The 18,536-nt window shown below is 40.7% G+C and overlaps 1 protein-coding gene across 1 annotated transcript in view; it reads left to right on the top strand.

The window, feature by feature from the left end:
* LOC145224857 (uncharacterized) overlaps positions 1–18,536 on the top strand; it is an 81,724-nt gene that overhangs the window by 46,416 nt on the left and 16,772 nt on the right. Inside the window, exons 68-95 of the mRNA XM_080091494.1 lie at positions 197–314; positions 970–1,152; positions 1,388–2,672; positions 3,058–3,197; positions 3,253–3,510; positions 3,846–4,082; positions 4,528–4,818; positions 5,175–5,486; positions 6,004–6,114; positions 6,518–6,708; positions 7,203–7,448; positions 8,386–8,552; positions 9,175–9,293; positions 9,786–9,927; positions 10,196–10,409; positions 10,859–11,046; positions 11,806–12,011; positions 12,723–13,000; positions 13,479–13,619; positions 14,059–14,203; positions 14,321–14,457; positions 14,741–14,873; positions 15,219–15,371; positions 15,756–15,941; positions 16,116–16,409; positions 16,983–17,116; positions 17,629–17,890; positions 18,504–18,535. Of these exons, the coding sequence (XP_079947620.1) occupies positions 197–314; positions 970–1,152; positions 1,388–2,672; positions 3,058–3,197; positions 3,253–3,510; positions 3,846–4,082; positions 4,528–4,818; positions 5,175–5,486; positions 6,004–6,114; positions 6,518–6,708; positions 7,203–7,448; positions 8,386–8,552; positions 9,175–9,293; positions 9,786–9,927; positions 10,196–10,409; positions 10,859–11,046; positions 11,806–12,011; positions 12,723–13,000; positions 13,479–13,619; positions 14,059–14,203; positions 14,321–14,457; positions 14,741–14,873; positions 15,219–15,371; positions 15,756–15,941; positions 16,116–16,409; positions 16,983–17,116; positions 17,629–17,890; positions 18,504–18,535 (6,303 nt within the window). The remainder of the gene's footprint in view (positions 1–196; positions 315–969; positions 1,153–1,387; positions 2,673–3,057; positions 3,198–3,252; positions 3,511–3,845; positions 4,083–4,527; positions 4,819–5,174; positions 5,487–6,003; positions 6,115–6,517; positions 6,709–7,202; positions 7,449–8,385; positions 8,553–9,174; positions 9,294–9,785; positions 9,928–10,195; positions 10,410–10,858; positions 11,047–11,805; positions 12,012–12,722; positions 13,001–13,478; positions 13,620–14,058; positions 14,204–14,320; positions 14,458–14,740; positions 14,874–15,218; positions 15,372–15,755; positions 15,942–16,115; positions 16,410–16,982; positions 17,117–17,628; positions 17,891–18,503; position 18,536) is intronic.

Here is an 18,536-nt window from a genome sequence, read left to right on the forward strand (position 1 = left end):
TAACGGTCACTTGACTCGAAAATCAATGTTTTTTTTTCGGTGTTCTTGTTGTGTTATACGAAACCGTTTAACTATGGAGATTGGATAAAGTGACAATGTAAATACAATTATGCCTGACTTGACCTAAGAATAGCTTAAAGATGCGTTGTATTGGTCTTGTTCTATTGTCAACGCTACATGTGCTTCTGTTCTTCAGGACTGCGATCCTGGATTTTACAACGACCTTGAAGGCCAGAGTGTTTGTAAGCTGTGTGTAACCGGTTACTATTGTCCATCTGGTACTACCTTTTACATCGACTACCCATGCCCTGAAGGTAATTTTTTAAATGTTTCAATTTTTTAATTTTACTTATTCTATACGTATTGTCAAATTCCAGTCATATGTCAAGGCAGTAGATTTTGATAAAAATATGCTAACAACGCATTTATACGTGGTAATTGAAGTTTTTTCGTGCGGCAAAGAATTGAATCAAGTAGCCTTCAGTGGGATTCGAACCAACAACAAAATCTTTTCGACACATAATCTAGCCTGTGTTAATCAGGGATGGGCCAAAACTGCAAATGTTCTGTTTGGCCGAACACCGAGCATTGTCGAGCAGCACGCTCGGTGCATTGTGACGTCACAAACTTTCCCAATTCCACACTAGTTTTGTAACTTTCCAAGGTCCCTTACGTCGTCAGTGGTGTATTAAGCTATACAGGCCCCGGAAGTACTCGATTTTCCACCATCTAACGCACATTTTTGTTCTTGGATGCCCTTTCGAACACTGATTTCGTATATTAGCAGGGCATGAATATACAAATTTAATGCTGGGTTACAAAGGAAAATGTTAAGATGTCCCATTGACTATATGCTTCATGTATTTATTAACATAGCCGTTTCCTGGCATGTGTGTTAAAATAAGTCATTTCATCACACAGCAACGGTTTAATTGATTTTTGATTTTAATTGAGAATTTTTCTCACCAGGCTATTACTGCCTTCCCGGAACAAGTGACAAAGCGCAACACCCTTGTCCAGCCGGAACTTTCAACAATCAAACAACGGCAACCAACGACACGTTCTGTGTTCCGTGTCCGGCTGGCAACTACTGCGATGGAGAAGCAAATACTGACGAAGGTCTTCCATGCCAACAAGGCTACTACTGTCCAGGTATATCTACATTTAAAGTTTTTGTAATCTGATATGCATAACAGCTGCAAATTACAATACACTTGAATTTGCAAAAGGCCCCCAAAAATTATATATAAACAAGCTTTTTTTTTTATCTTTAGTCCACTTTTTTGTGAGTCCCAGGATATTACCCTTGCCCCCTTCTAATTTAACTCAAATCTGATGCATTTGTGTTTTTCAGTCATGCTAACGCCTGCGCTTTTTTATTCGACAGCTGGGTCGTCTAGTCCCACTCAGCAGTCATGTTTGGCTGGTACTTTCTGCCCTGAGAGGGCGCCACACCCGACACCATGTCCAGCCGGTCAGTACTGCGACTCGGACAATCTTCCAGCCCCAACTGGTCCTTGCGACCCCGGATACTTCTGCGCTATCAACTCGACCTCGCAAAACCCTGACCCCTGCAACAAAGGCCACTACTGTCCAAACGGCACCACTTCTCGCATCCTATGTCCCAATGGCACGTTCTACGACGACCCTATGCCTATCTCCAAGGCTGATGACTGTACATTGTGCACTCCGGGCAAATTTTGTCAAGGTCTCGGCCGCACTAATGTCTCTGGTGACTGCGCGGCTGGTTACTACTGCCCTGAAGGTAGCGCATCTCAGTTTCAAGAACCCTGCCCCGCTGGATATAAATGTCCATCAGGCACGGGTGATAAAATTCCTTGCGACAACGGGATGTATCAACGAGATACTCTTCAACCTGAATGTGTTACTTGCCCGGAAGGCACCTACTGCCCAATAGGCGGTCCCATCTCCGTGCCTTTAACTTGTCCCCCAGGAAGCTACTGTCTCAACGGCACAATCCGTGACGACCAATATCTGTGCCCAGCTGGTACATACAACAGTAACAACGGAAGCACATCCAACGCTGCCTGCCTTCCTTGCAAAGCTGGATTCTACTGCCAAGCTTCAGGATCAATTAGCGAGGAAGGTCAGGGTCCATGCACTGCTGGGTATTACTGTCTCAGGGGGTCGGATTCGGCTGAACAAATCAACTGCCCAGAAGGCTTCTACTGTCCGGAGGGGAGCGACTGGCCGACTCCTTGTGACAAAGGCACTTTTACATCGTTGTCAAACAGTCCCAACTCTAGTTACTGCACTCCGTGCCCGGCTGGAAAATACTGCGCTTCCAATTCGTCCGTTTTGCCAGATTGTGCTGACGGGTACATCTGTACCGGGGGCTCCGACACCCCGACCCCTAACGACCCCAGCATGGGTTACCCCTGTCCTGAGGGTTTCTTCTGCCTTGCGGGCGACACAATGGAACGACAGTGCACCCCTGGAAACTACCAACCGAAAATCGGCCAATCCGAATGCTTGCCTTGTCCAAATGGCACATACTGTGATACAGTGAATATGACAGCGGGTATAACTTGTCCGCCTGCTCAATACTGCCCTGGTGGCGAAAGTGTTGGACGTGATTGTCCATCGGGAACTTTTTCCATTCTCACCGGCCTTTCTAGCGAGAGCCAGTGTCTTGAATGTCCCGCAGGAAGGTATGTTGCATGTCATTTTCAATAGTACATTGTCCTTGACATATTGGATAAAATTGTGACCCAAATGGCTAATGAAGTAAAAATGTCGTTTAAGTAGCGTAGTTATGACATCACAGCTACGTCATAACTAAATATTGCACCAGGGGCAGGAGCTTGGTCGAGTGGTTTAAGGCAGTGGTCCCAAACCTTCTTCAACGAATTCCTCCCCTAGTATCTCAAAACATTTTCATTTCTCCCCATATGCTAAACTAAACAAAGATAATAATTTAAAACTTTACTGGTCATATTCCCAGAAAATTAAAGTAAAATTCTTAACCCCGTGAAAAAAATATTGCAGTTTTTTTGGGCGTGTGTAAATATTTCAACACATTTGTTTTCGATTTAGATATTGCAGAAGCCGAGAGACCGACCCACAAAACTGCACTGCTGGGTTCTTCTGCAAGACTGGGGCAAAGGGACCTTCTCCTGCAAACGACCCCATAACAGGAAACGGGGAGTGTGATGTGGGTTACTATTGCCCTGAAGGTAAATATAAAACCCCTTTGTGTACATTACTTCGTTCACGAAAAACGTTAAATAGGTACCAAGGCTGAGCTGCCCTGCCAAGCGGGAACTTACAACCCAAATCCCCGCGGAAGCTCGTCAAGTGCCTGCCTGCCTTGTCAAGCGGGAATGTATTGCAATGCTACGGGATTGGGTGCTGTGACGGGAGAGTGCGCGGCAGGTTACTACTGTCCAGCTACGGCCAACATTGCCGACAGACAACCGACCGGTTACGAATGTCCAGCTGGACACCGTTGTCCACAGGGAAGCGCCTCCCCAGACCCTTGTCCAGCAGGTAAGTAGTTTAAAAGTCGCTACCTATATAGTTTGCAAATTATCGAAGGAAAAGGCATTCCGTTGCGAGCTTGTTTAAGTAAAGTTTTGTTGTTGTAATGTAAGCTATGTATCACCACTTGGGCCACATTGAGTCTTTAGGCGATTAGGTAGGGCGTACCAGTGCTTATATAAACCCGGCTGTAGCTCGATTGACAACCTGCACTAACGATGGCAATAGCAATTGTTAAAACGTCTGCATGATGTATTCTATATACACATGTACTCTGGCAGTTATGTTTTATTTAACTGAGAAACATAGTTGACTTTGGTTGAACCGAATTCCGTTATTTCCAGGCACATTTCAAGCTTCTCAAGGGCAGGCAGATTGCGACCCATGTCAGCCAAAGTTCTATTGTGTTGCCAACTCGACCACCCAGGAGCCATGCCCCATGGGGGGTTTCTGCGGGCCCCAATCATCGGCCCCTCAGACCTGCCCCAACGGCACTTTCGGGAATCGAACAAAACTCGAAAGTGCCTCGGAATGCTCTTCATGTCCAGCAGGGTCCTACTGCATTGACGGAACCATTACAGGTACGATATATTTTATTTTTTGGGTAAGTTGCCAGCGAACATATACTTTGCTAAAACGGCGCTTTTAAAAATCTTTTTGTCTAGTTTTTTGAGCTTTGTTTAAACCAGTGGTTCTCAACTTATGGTTCCTGATGACTTTTTTGGATGGTTTACACGACGTTAATTATATTTGGAAATAAACTGGAAATAGTTGCATATAATTCATTAAATATTCAGTACGAAAAAAGCTTATCCGAGTTATTGGTTATGTACTTGTATTTAGGTGTCAGCGTTGTAATATCACTTCTCGAAACTCTGTATTGAAGATGCTTTCTTTATCCTTATACTTGGCAATCGACTCGTCCGCGATATTCATTTAATTGAACTGGTGGTCCATGGACTTAAACCTAAAAATTGAGCTTAAAAATTGTCGTTAAGTTTTAAAGCATGTTTTTGAACTTGACAGCCCCTTGTGCTCCTGGATACTTTTGCATCAGTGGCAGCAACACTCCAACACCTGATGGTTCGAATCCCACCAGCGGTAACCTATGCCCCTTCGGCTATTACTGCGAGGAAGGAACAACCGAACCACAGCCGTGCCCAACTGGCTCCGTCATAACAGTGGAGGGAGCCACTTCTATTAACAACTGTTCTCAATGTCCTGCAGGATACGTTTGCGCCGACGGCTCAGTGCCCGTCAATTGTAGTGCCGGGTTCTATTGTCCTTACCTGCAAAATATGACAGCTTGTCCACCAGGTATGGATATATGAGATGTAATTTTGAGTTTAAGAGACCCTAAAGGTTTGATGCTGAGTAGTCAGAGGACCTGAAATTGGGACTCTAACCCCGATTTGAAAAACGAACAAAAACAAATCTGGCCCGGAAGTGTGCTTTGATAAATGATTTTATGGGCTAGTTAAATGTTATATGTTAAAAAAGCGTATCTTATTCTGATTTTGTGGCAATATCTTGTGATTCCGTTATCAGTAGTAACCAATATTGAAGTAAGATTCGTCGACAAAAAAAATTGCTGTGTTTTTTAATATACTTTGTCTTCTTTTTAAAACTTTTCACATAAAATTGTTCTTCAATATTTTGCTTGTAATTTCCAGGCACCTACTCCAACACACTTGGTGCGCCCGACAGCTCAACTTGCCTTCCCTGTCCAGCCGGCTTCTGGTGTCCGAACGAGGCCACCGTTGACCCAACGCAAACCCCCTGTCCAGTGGGTCACTACTGTGGCGTAGGCACGGGCGGTGGACCCCCAATTAACGCAAGTTTGAACCCGATTCCATGTTGGGCTGGAACTTACCGAGATCAAGTCGGCGCACAGAGTTCTGCAGATTGTCTCAATTGTTCAGCTGGATTCTATTGTCCGCAGTCGTCGACAGTTTGTTTCAACTGCACGGACGCCGCTGTTAAAGGTATGAAATTTTGTTAAAGGTACGCACATTACCGTTACCGTTTCCAGTAGAAGCTTATGCGGTAGGCCAATGGTTTTTAACCTTAATAATATTTTGATCCAGAAAAAAAAAACAGATGAATTTTATTTTCCTTCTAAAATTTAATAAATTGACGGAAGTAAACAATGATAACGTAATTATGTTCTGCAAAATGCATAATTACCGTTTTGGGCGTATAATTACCCACAGTTTGAAAACCACTATACTTTACATATTGTTGTGTTGAGGCAAAGCGGTTGGTATGAAGCGTGATTATAAGTTCAGAAATCCCTTTCCAGTTGCTTGTTACCATGCATTTAACGTTTACAACTGCCTAAATGATCTTCCAAACCATATAAAATTTGAAAGCCAAATGTAAAGTTTGCCGAATCAGTTTTGAAACAAGAAAAATAGAAATTTGAAACTATAATAGTTGATTTCGTGTTGAAAAGTGTTCGAAAATTCCGTAATGTGAAACACTTTTATTTCAATGTCGCAGGGATAGTGTGTGAACTGGGTTCGTATTGTCCCGAGGGTAGTGTAATGCCATCTCCATGTGAAGCGGGATTCTACTGCCCACAAGCTTCGGTGCAACTACCATGTCCCGCAGGTATGTCTTTTTTCTCACCTTGGTACTTATTTTCTAAAACTTAACAAATGAACTCATTCGTTAAGATTCTGCTTCTCAGAGCCACAGTGTTGCAATTAATTCTGTAGAAAACGTTTCACAAATGTCGTTGTTATTATTAGAGCGAAGGAACAAACGAGTATCGCATATGTAAATAACCAGTTAGGTAATCTCTTTCGTGTAATTATCCGATTTATTGGATTTTCCTAACCAATGGCAAGGGGTAGATGTAGGATTTATGATTCCTATACAATTAAAATGATTATGCGATTATCCAGGTTCGCTTGCATACGTGTTCTAAAAAATGTGACGCAAGTGGTGACATCATGTACGACGTCACTTTGAACCTTGAAATTTATAAATCAGTGATACACTTGCTTTACAGGAAGCTACTGCCCACAGAATTCAAGCCAACCGACAGCTTGCTCGCTCGGCCATTACTGCCCAGAAAACTCATTCAAGGAGAGTCTGTGTCCGCTTGGGTACAAGGAAATCGACGGTTCTCTCCGCACATCGCTGGCAGACACTTGCGAAGCTTGCGCTCCTGGCACATATGGAGCCGATGCCGATAGACAGGTATTGTTGTATTAATGGTTCAAAACCCAGGTTTAACCCTCTGATGTTGCCGAATTTGTGTTGGAAATAAGACGAAATACGTATTATTTGAAATTTAATGTGGTTTACGAATATAACATGAGGTGCACTTTTTCAATCATTAAAACATTTTGCACAAATTCCGATTTTTACAAATTTTAACCTCAAATTTAAATGTATAGCCTTTTTTTCTGAAAATTGATAAAATATCGGTTTGTTAGAATAGGAACAAAACAAATAATAACTGGGAAAACTTGACTCTATTCCAAATTTCCAAAACCTTTTTTCTGATCATCATTAACTTTACGTCAAACTATTGATGTAACTTGAATAAGGACGAAACAAATTAAAATTGTATTAATTAATATGTCAAAAATCGCAGCACATCTGCCATCATACAGTACTACCAGTCTGAAAAAGCGTTGCTGTCTTGTGTAGTGCCCTCGAAAAAAAATAATCAATATTTTTTTCTGTAGAACTGCACACAATGCAGAGCAGGCGTGGTATGCCTCTCTGGCGCCACTACCGACCAGCCGCAATCCAACAACGCGACGACCAACGTCACCAACTCGTTTCCATGTCCGAAAGGTTACTTCTGTCCTGCTGGGTCCACCGAGCCTACACCGTGTCCGGCTGGAAGTTACAATGACAATGAATTTGCTGCATCTGCTGACTCAGCATTCTGTATACCTTGCGCTGTCGACTTCTTTGGCCCTACTCCGGTGCGCCGATGTTTGTTGATTTAAAAATTTTTAGGTGTAGTTTCATGGGGATTGCTGAATTTTTTAAAGGCGGCTTGCGCCAATCTCACTTTTAAGTTGTGTTTTTAGCGGGGTAATTTGGGTTCGTTTTTTATAGTTTGCTATTTAGTTTGAATGTTAAAAATATAAATGTGTAGAAATACCTCTAAAGTCTAAATTGAGCAAAAGACCGATACTTGAAAACAATTCCGTATAGACTAAGACTTGTCGGTGTGACCAAAGTCTTTCAAATTGAAACATTTCACAATTTAGTATTATTCTAAGAAAAGGTAATTTAGGATGTTTGGGAAAAAACACTTTCTTTGACAAGTTCTTTGCAATATCTTCATCAAGGATGGTTTTATCTTCTCCAAGAAGGCTTTTTGGCAAAAGTTGTGTACGTTAACACGTTGACTGCCAACTACGAGTTATCTCGTAGTTGCCGACCTAGCCAGGCTTGCCAGATACGAGTATACTCGTAGTAGACTTATTTGATTGTAACGCGCTTAAAACGAGCTGGCGTCTCGAACTAACGTCGTGGATGCGTTGTGGCAACACCGAGACACCTTATATGGTGTATACATCAGCATGTTACCTGTAAGCATGGCACCAGCGAAGAAAACTATTTCGACTTCCCGATTTCAGAAAGTCACTAAAACATATCTCGCAAATTTGAGCACAACATAGGAATATCCCTTGGCAGTCAACGTGTTAAGATGAATACATTGCAGCTCAGTTGGTAAAAGGCGAGTCCCGGAAAGACTCCAGTCGTGGGTTCGAATCCCACCATAGGCTAGATATTTCTCGCCTGTACTGTGCCTTGCCATATGGGGATATTTGGGAGACCGGATTGATTGTATAACGCCTTCAATGGCCATGGCGTACTTTGATTGTTATATATGTTTTATTATTTATGTAGGGACAAACAAGTTGCCTGACATGCGGAGCTGAAGCCACTCAACCGAGCTTAGGGCAAACTAGTTGCTTGTGCACAGGATCGGGTCGTGACTTTCAACCGAGCGATCTGAGTTGTCCGTGTGCAACCGGCTACAACGCTGATGCCAATAGAGGCGGTGACTGTGTCAAGTAAGGATTCTACTATTTCATGCATTATACTATTGATGGTTTTATATGAACTCTGCAAGCAATATTTCTGTATTCACAACTGTGGACCAAAAAACATTTTAAGGGCCACAGAGCTATTTGAATATTCAGTATTAGGTATTTTTTACTTGACAGCATAACACAAGCCACAAAAGTTTTAATGAATATTTGGGCAATGAATTACACCAGTTTATATGACCCACTGCTCTGTATTCACTCATAAAGTGCAATCTATTAAAGTTGTGCTTTTTAAACACGATTGAAAAATTACTTTTCAATTTTTTCATAAGTTTGATTTTATCGGCCTATTTAAAAACGAATTTCGTGGATAATTTTGACTTGTGATTGTGTTGATCAAACTAGAATAAGGCTTCTGCAACTTTTGTTATAAGGTGACCTTTGATAAGGGGTTTAACAGAAAAATAGATATGTTTCACAAATAAACGGTACAGTTTTTTGGGATATTTTGTTTTTTTCTATTTCTTGTTTCTCCACTATGTTTTGCAATACACTTTGAGCGTAATATGTTCAAGAAGGAGTAATCTGAAACGTCAAAACGTCGCTGAAAACTTGAACTCCTAGCTATGAGTTTTTCTTCTCACAGGTTTGTGTATCCGCTCTGCACTGACGGAACAACCCGAGCACAAGACGGAGCTTGTTTGGATGACGCACAATGGGAAGAAAGATGCCGTCAGACATGTGCAACACCTGATGGTTATCAAGGTACCAAATATAATACACGACAAAACTTTGTGGATTGTTGGTATGGTCGTTTAATGTTTGACTTTCAAATAACTGCACTCATAATTCAAGACCCACGCTAGGGTTAGAAATATGCAATTTGAAGTAAATGACTTGACTTTAGACACGTAAGCATTTTTGGTAAAATCATTTTTGGTAAAGCAACATCAATTGGTAAAATCTTTCTGAATCTGTTAGAATGAACTCGTAACTGGGATCAGCCGTGAAGCGGTGATGCAGACTAGCGATTAAATAGGTCTGGCGTACTATGATTTGTGTAAACCGGATTTTAGAGAACTCCAATAACTTTCAAATAACTGCAAAATGCCACAGTTTAATTCATACATTTGTATCGCAATAACTTTGCCTTCAACAACGGCAAAGAAAACATACTCAAAATCAATCACTCATAAAAACAGTACCAGGCAACACTCTTGAACAAAGCTTAAGACTCAAATCGATTTTGATTGACAGGAGTCGACAAGTCGTTGGGAGTTTGCCTCTGTCAGGTTGACAACTTGGATGCGATCTGCAACTTGGAATGCAGAACTCAACAAAAATCCACAATGCAATTTATGTGTCCAGATCCACTTGTCAGCACACAACCGATTGTCCGGTAATTAAATGAAACTAGAATATTGCTATCGATTTTTGATCATGGTGTCATTTTAAAAAGGGACTAAATGTTTGTTTTTCTATCGAAAGATATAGTTGAACAACAAAACTCACCAATTGGATAAAGTATGATTATTCCTCATTTTTGTGTCAACATTCTCTTTACTTTTGTCCAGACCGTATGTAGGTTTGCCACTGTAATGGTTTTATTACCCATTGAAACTCTAAAGAAAAAAACAGACTCTTAAACAAAAACTATAATTTACCAGTGTAACATACGCCGACGGTTCGACCGTTGACTACCCGACTTCGGATTTATCCAACATCATAAACTCCCGGAACGCAATCTTTCCTGACCAATGTACTTCGGGTACATCCACCAGTCAGCCCATATACACGATCGAATCGTCAGAAGCCGGTTTTGTGGGAAGGTACAGTCCCAACCCTGACACATTGACGCAAGAACTCGATGCAAATTCACAGGTACAGTGCCAAGACTTTTTGAAGGTGTCAGAAATATCTTACATAAAATAAAACTTGTTGAACTGACGTCACGTTTCAAATTGAACCGGTTGTTATTTTTCAAATGAAACGGGTTAGACTTTGTGACGTCATGTGTCAAACTTAACCTATTGGCCCTTATGACGTCATGTTTCAAATCGAACCGTGACGTCATGGTTTATCTTGCTTGTGACGTATTGCTGTCGATAATTTTACAATTATCTAGATTATTGTATTCATTTGATAGAGCTTTTTGATTCTTTTATGCGTGAATTATTAGGGAATTGTGCTGGTGCAGGAATTGAAATTTTCGCCGTTGGTGTGTGTTTTTCGCCGTTGCCATCGTCAGTACAAGTGCTGAACGAAACTGCGTCCTGTCGCTATAAAAATGTTGTGGAAAATAATAACTAACATAACCTTTTGAAATTCAGAACACAACCACAACCAGTCGTCGACGTCGCAGTGTCAGTGGCCAATATGCAGCATCCCGATACAAGCAGAGCTACAACATTGAAGGTCACCATCAAGGTCGAAAGTTGATGGCCGTTACCCCTAGCAACAACAGTGGTATTCTGAATCCTGTAATCTGCCTGGCTCTCGGAGATCTCATGAGTTTTACGTAAGTTTACCTTGAATTGAGGGGTTTGATTTGATTGAAAAGTGTGAATTAAAGTGTCCCTTTTGGTTCTTATGTCATGCCACCAACCTTTAAATTCCTAATGATAAACATTTTTCTGTCCAGTTTGCCTTCCTGTAGACTTTTGCAGAAATTGTAGCATAAACTTAGTTAGGACGCCACAAAAAGGCTCCAGTTCCTTATAAATCATACCAGTGGTTAACAAACTTTTGTTTAGTTACACATTTCTTTTACAAATTTATGAAGTCTAGTGATTCCTAGGTACCATTTCAGAACTTTTTTGTTTGTTTAATTCTAATATTCTTGAAATATGGATGAGACAACAAGCCGAAATAATTAAACACCAGAATTTATTTTATACCTAATTTGCATTAGTGGTGTGTAATATATATATTTTTGTAATAAAGGGCCTTTTGTACAGACACCAGATTGGAAACTACTAAATATAGATAAACATGTTGTACACTAATCTGCGTCTCAAATTGGTTAAAATTCCACAATGGTGTATTTCCAGTTGTACCATCGAGCAGATTTGGCGAGGCATGGCTTTTCAGTATGTTACTCGCAACATACTGGAGTGCCATAATGTGGTTACACTAGCCAATACGGCCAATGTCTTGTCACCAACTGCACTGATGAAACCTTATAAGTTGAAACAGTGTGCATAGTCTCCGGTTTACTTGTCACGTAACAGCCCCATGCGTTTCTACAGTCAAAATTAATGAAATTATTCTCCAACAGAGTGGACAACCTGAACTACCCGATGTACGACGTCACTAACCTTTACAACACGAACGAGAACTTTGACTATGGAGGATTTCGTACACTTAGTGAGGATCAATCTCTGATCAACACACAAGCCTCCCTGTTTATTTATAAATTCACAGAGCCTGGTGCTTACAGTTTCATGCACAACACCAACAGTTTGAAGAAATTCTATGTGCGAGGTCAGTCCGTCTGAACGAAAAGATTAGTGTACAGTGTTGATTTTTACACCAAATAATTGTTGACTGCGTAATGTCTGTCACTTTATGTCTCATGAAGGATAAGAAGTCGTAGATACCATAAAAACGCCCTTCAGCGTGGACCGTTATTGCAAACTTTGTCTTATTTTTTGCCTTCTGCGATCAACCGTTCATGTTCTATACGCCTTATTTAATGCATTTATGTTCCTGGCATAGCTACCATTTATGCTTTATGTTTTGTGAACCCTAAGATATCAAAAACGTACGTTAACTCCAACTGTAGCTATATTAACGAAGTGTTTTCTGTTTAGCAAACAAAGTGTTGTTTTTATGTCAAAAACATTCCTAATTCCACGCTAGTTTGTAGCTCTACAAGGTAAATCACCAGCGCCGTATTAAGCTGTATAGGCCCGAGAAGTTACCCCCTCCCGTGTTTTTCCACCATCTAAAGCTAAAATTTTGACATTTTTGTTCTTGACTACCCTTTCGAACACTAATTTCGCATGTTAGCAGGGCAAGAACGTGCAAATTTAATGCTCGGTTCAGTTGTGCAACTGTTCGGCCGAGTACCGAGCATCAAAAACAGCGGTGCCATGTACCGAGTACTCGGGTTCTGGCTCTGCTCGGCCCATTCCTACTATACACTCCCACAAATCACTCAATAAACTCTCACATACAATTTGCATCCACCAGTAATGGAAGCGGGTGGCACCTGTACCGAAGTCGGTCCATTCTTCGCACAAACACCACGTGCTATGGTGCAGAGCGGATTCGCACTCCGTTCTGACATTCTCCTGGAACCCGACTGGCTTCTCATCGGACTCCTGATCGCAGCAGCTCTTCTGGTGGTCATTATCCTTATTGTGGCACTCATGCTCTTTAAGAAGTACGGGTGGAGCAAGATGTTGTATTTGATTCCCTATTACCGCGTCTTGGCAAAAAGTTTCTCGTTTGACGATTATTCGTCCAAGGTTAGATTCTGTTTTTGTGACATATGTTGGTTCTGACTTGAAATCATGCTTTTGCTGTTTGAGATAGAATATTGCATGTGAAGCTTATTGCATAGCCTAATTGTTGCTGTTCAACATTATTCAGCATTGTTTCAATTATTGCTCATTTTTCTACTTCAGCATATTTCTTAGTTTGTTTAACGATTTAAAATATTTGTATCGGGGTGAATTATTCATACTGTAGTAAAATGGACAGACTGTACGTAAACGGTTATAATTGCAAAACAAGTTACTTGCTACTTTTTTGTTGTCAATATCATCATAAACGTTTGAAATTTCTGTTGTAACACCACCTTTAAGCCTAAATACTGGGTAAATCGCTTGAGGTACCAATACGTCTGTTTAAAAGCGTTCATCATTTTGAATTTACAATTTCATTTTTTTAAGCTATTCTGCTTGCCTATTCACTATCAGCACTAATTGACGATTTTGTGCTTAGGGGTCGACAGTTCATTCAGTGAAGAAGTTTCATCGCAACATGGATGCCCAGGGTCGAATGGTGGCTGATGGAGAAGTTGCTGTTGCTGCTGAAACTGACTCGGTCACTGCTAGAGACGAATTCTGGGACTACGAGAGACAGGTCAAGCAGTTTAGCATTTATATTTTGGTGAAAAACTGTAGCCACTATGCAAAAGAAAACATGCTGGGCGAAATAACATTAAAGTAAAACTTGACCAAGACAGAATTTTTTACTTGAAGATTTCGCCAAAAGATTGTTGGTTAATATATATAACAAAGTTTGTGAGCTGACTCCAATTTACGTTTGGGTCTCGCTGAGGCAATTTAACACATCTTTGTCATAACCAATCCCTCGTAAGTATTCAGGATTTGATATGACCTCTATAAAAGTCCAAATGGATTCTTTGAAACCTAAATCCTAAAATTTGGGGGCACGATTATTAGTTGAAGCTGAAATACATCATATATGTGATCTTAGGCTATTAGCAACATTTTGATGGCACATAAAGTTTTAATACAAGAATCCCAATAGTCATATACTTTGCATTTTTTTAACGCAGGTCGATTTGGAGTCGTTCAGCAGTCAGGAGTTTTACAACATTCTGACTAAACAATCGCAAGGAGTGACTTCAACCATCGGAATGCAGAAGGAAGAAGTGAAAGCACTTTACCAGAAGGTTGCCCAGCAAACTCAATCACTCAAAGGTGCCTATACGTTTATGCTAACAAAAATATTATAATCCAGGCTTATTAGAGGCGTTTTTTCCGAATCAAGCCGTTTTCCGAAGCTATACGGCAAAGGCTTTATTCGTTTTTTTGTAGACCTTTGGGCTGCCAAATTGAATCTCAAGGGCAGAGCGTCCTTGGCAACGGAGGAGGAGCTTGCGGAGTATGAGAGGAAGAAAGAAGAGCTGGATATTGAGTTAGAAAGACGAAGACTCCTCGGCGAAAAGTTTTCGGTATATTGTCCTTTAAATTGCAAGGAGTTAATTCGTGTCTTAAACTAACGATTACAAAAACTGATACTAAAAACACATACTGTGTATATTTGGTGATTAGAGACTGCTTGAACCCATAATTCCAAACATTTACCGACCGCGGGGATTTCTACAAGCCGTATTTAAATACGTCTTTGGCCGTTTAAGCCTAACGCTATAGTTTTTACAGTTTGCAAAATGCCATTTTTTTGTTTTAGACTTCTGTGCTTTGTGTATAAATTGAACATTATATTCGTTTCTTCAGACTGTGCTGCAACAACAACGATTAATCGTGGGAGAAGACGCGATTGAACGGCAGCGTCACCACGTGGTATTCACCGCCTCGTTCAAGGCTGCTCAGAGACTACTGGACAAAGCACTCGTTTCCCTAAAAGACGGTATATTAAATAAATAAATATATATATCTATAAATACTTTTATATGTAGTTAAGGAATGAGCCAATTCGAAGGTTATTCCATTTGACTGGGCTTCTAATGTGTTGTGTAGCAACAGACTAGTCGCTGTACATTGATTGTAGAAAATTGAATTATGTCAATTTTTTTAATGTATTTTTTTAAAAGGTGTTTGTTTGCATGGCAAAGTTATTAACCTTCATACAGGCTTGAGCAGACCATAAAGACACTTTTTAGAGAAAGTCGTCACAATTCTCTGCAAGACAACAACTCTAGATATTTGGAATGATGTCTTAAAAGCACATACATTTTATGTGTTTGGTTTGCAGGACTTATGACAGTGGAAGAAATTCAAGTTGAAATCGCCGGTAGAGTTGGGGCTCTCATCAACAAAATGTCGGCTACTGTGAACAATGAATGTAGAAGACTTGGAACTTGGGGTGTAGTGGGATCTGGAACCGGAGCCAATCTTGTTTACCCGGGTAATTACCTATATATGGCTGTCACGAAAAAACATTATCACAATGAGCTTGGGACTAACGATCGCGGACCCGATATGTGTAAAAATACTTGATTTAAAAACATATTGAAATAATAAAGACCCCTACTATTTTGCCTGGAACGCGGTTGCCCCAAATCAGCCTTTTGCTTAAAATCGTCTCAATGTGGTTCTCAAGTCTGATTTTTTATTTGGCTTTTATAGGTAGTTCTCAAAAAGAGTGTTGTCACTATCCTGCTTTGCAAACTGCAAGGCGTCAACTTGTACAGTTTCCCCCTATCATTCGTATAACACGATGCACAAAAGTTTAGGTTCTACCTTTCATGTGTTGTTGAAGGTGAAAATCGAGGTATTTTTGTGTGATTAGGAACCAAGACGCCTCTCGGGCGGGAAGATGTTTTCGCCAACGACGGTTCACTGAAAGCGACGGACTTATGCAAAATGGATCCGACCACCGGATTGGCTATTCCCAACCCTGGAACCGAAATGCTACTGGCCAATGGTCACGTGATGCCAATTCGCTCTAGCGACCACTTTGTACATCCACAAACAGGTCAGTAAAAAAGACTTTCTTTGTGCTGTACAACGCGTTTTAAAGCGTTTTCTTTGCCGTATGGAACAAATAATCATGAAATTCAGAAATTATTGTGCTAATTAACTGTTTTTTGCGTCTACCACCACTTTGTCGTCCCAACACATTTTCTCACATAATTTTCTTATTTTTCAGGTCTGGTACTTCCCCTTCAGGGCAACCTCAGCTACGACCCAATTACGTCACGTGTCGTCGTCACGGCTGACTGCGCAACGGGCGAGGTTTCGAAAACCGACGAACCTCTGATTCCTTACCTACCTTACCCAACCGACCCCCGCACAGGAGCGCCAGTTAACGCTAACCTTCAGACCCTGGAACGCCGTGCCGATCTTCGTTTCGGTGCCCCTATGTTTGACCCGACCACCGGTCTCACTGTTCCGATTTGCGCAATGACTATTCACCCTGTCACAGGCGCTGTTCATCCACTTGGTAAGTGTTGGGCACTGATTTTCAAACTTAAGGCCCTAAAATAATTTCAGTAGGCCACAGAGTTATTTGAGGTATTGTTCGTGGTATTGTAAGATAAACATGCTGTTATGCTCGCTCGTGGTAGATTTTCAAAATATGGCTGCATGGTATGAGCTGCATACCGAGTTTGATCAAGATTTTGGGCCATGGAACAAAGGAGTTTGGGGACAACTGTTCTTGAGCAATATCTATTTGTCATTTTACTCTTTGGCCTAGAGACCATAAACACGGACAGTAATAATGCACAGGCAGCTATCCCATCAACGCAAAAAAGTTTCTTCATTTTAAGCTTGTTGTAACGCATACAGGCAAATAGAGCGATAAGCTTGCCATACCTTTTATTGGAAAAGTTGCTATTGAACATATTTAACCATGTTATCTTTTGGAAATCGTTCATGAGTAAGAATCAAATTCCAACTCGATTAATCTCGCCTGGATCTATCTCTTTTACGAGGCCCTTATGTTTAGTCCAAAGAAATTCGCAGTCATTTAACGGAAAACAAACATGCATAATGCAATGGTTCTTGCACGCAGGTGGTTCTTATAAGAGTCCAGTCACCAAACTACCAACTGCTATTGAACTTGGATCAATGATGCTTGAACCTGACACTGAACGACCTGTTCCTATTCTTGGCGTCGCAATCAACAACAAAGGAAAAGTTGTACCGGTCTGTATTTTGTTTGTGATCTTTTGTTGTTTGTTCCGAGGGTAAAGAAATAGTGTGAAACTTCATTAACTAATTTATTGTTACGCTTTCATATTATTTAAACCAATGAATTTTGTATGTATCAAAGTATTTTCATTTTTTAAACTATGTACCCACACCTTAAACAAAAGAATAATGTTAAAATATCTTTTGTTTTAGTTTTCCAAGAAATGTTTGATAATGAATGTTAAACTTCATATACGCGCTAAAAACGGCGCATACGTATTGAACTAACCCTTAATTTTATGCCTAATATTCAAGGTTTATTGAAATGCATTCAATTTAACCCCAAGTCCGGACAAAACTTTCAAATGTTATTTAAAGCAATTTTTCCTGCAGCAAAGCCTTACCGTCAAGCACCAATATTCTATGTAGCAAACATGTCTAAACTCAGTCAGCAAGCCAAAGCAACTTCAATCTAAGTAACCTAGCCTCTACAATATCATCCAAGCTAACAATTTCCACATTTGCAGGTCGGCGGAACCATGACGCCTCCAGACGCCGTTAACTCGCGAATGCAGGTTCCAATCGTCCCCGGTGACACATTTGTGGAGCCTCTGGGAGGTCGCGGAGTTCGTGTGAGTTCCTGCAGGATTTTGTTGGATCCAAGCCACCGGGATGAAGAGAGCGTCCTCCCATCCGCCGGAGGATACCAGGCGTTCCTGGATGCAAGTGTGTTGGCTTGCGAAGTCCGTGCTCTGGATGCTCTTCGGGAGCTGAGAGATGCAGTATCAGGTGGGGAAGAATTTTTTAGGTTGTTTTGAGGAGTGGTTGCATGTAGTAAACATGACATTGAATTCAAGAGACATTTGACTCCATTTTGTTTTATCGTTCGGCATAATATGCATTAACAAATTCACTTTAGATTATACAAGTACGTAATATTTTATGCTACATAGTTGCACTGCAAATTCTTGCCCTCTGTTAGAAGGGTATTTACCAAGATCACAAGAAATATATTACTCTTCATTAGCAATTTTGGGGGAATGATCATTTGTTTTAATTAAGTTTGTCTCTCTGTGATTGCAATTTGATCAAGTTTATTGCACTCTCAATGCTTCACTTTGTCGTTTGCCTAAACATTTTCACGTGTCATGGTTGAGCAATAGAAAAGCGTAAAGGTACATAAAGTACATAGCTGTGTATTTTATCAACTTCACAGGTCATATTTCCAGAGCTAAAGTGTGTATTTTTAAACCACATGTTCAAATTAAAGAAATTTTCTGTTTTTGGAACCCTCAAGTTATCGAAATTCCTGACCGATTGGAAACTCTAGTCTTTAACGTTTAGGAGATTTCTTTTAACCAACCTTCGGTCTAACAAAATATTTTCATAAAAAACGTTACAGGACCAGATGCAATGGCTCAAGGAGTTTCCTTCA

The sequence above is a fragment of the Phallusia mammillata genome, chromosome 1 (assembly GCF_965637545.1).
Source record: "Phallusia mammillata chromosome 1, kaPhaMamm4.hap1.1, whole genome shotgun sequence".
Classification (NCBI taxonomy): Eukaryota; Metazoa; Chordata; class Ascidiacea; order Phlebobranchia; family Ascidiidae; genus Phallusia; species Phallusia mammillata.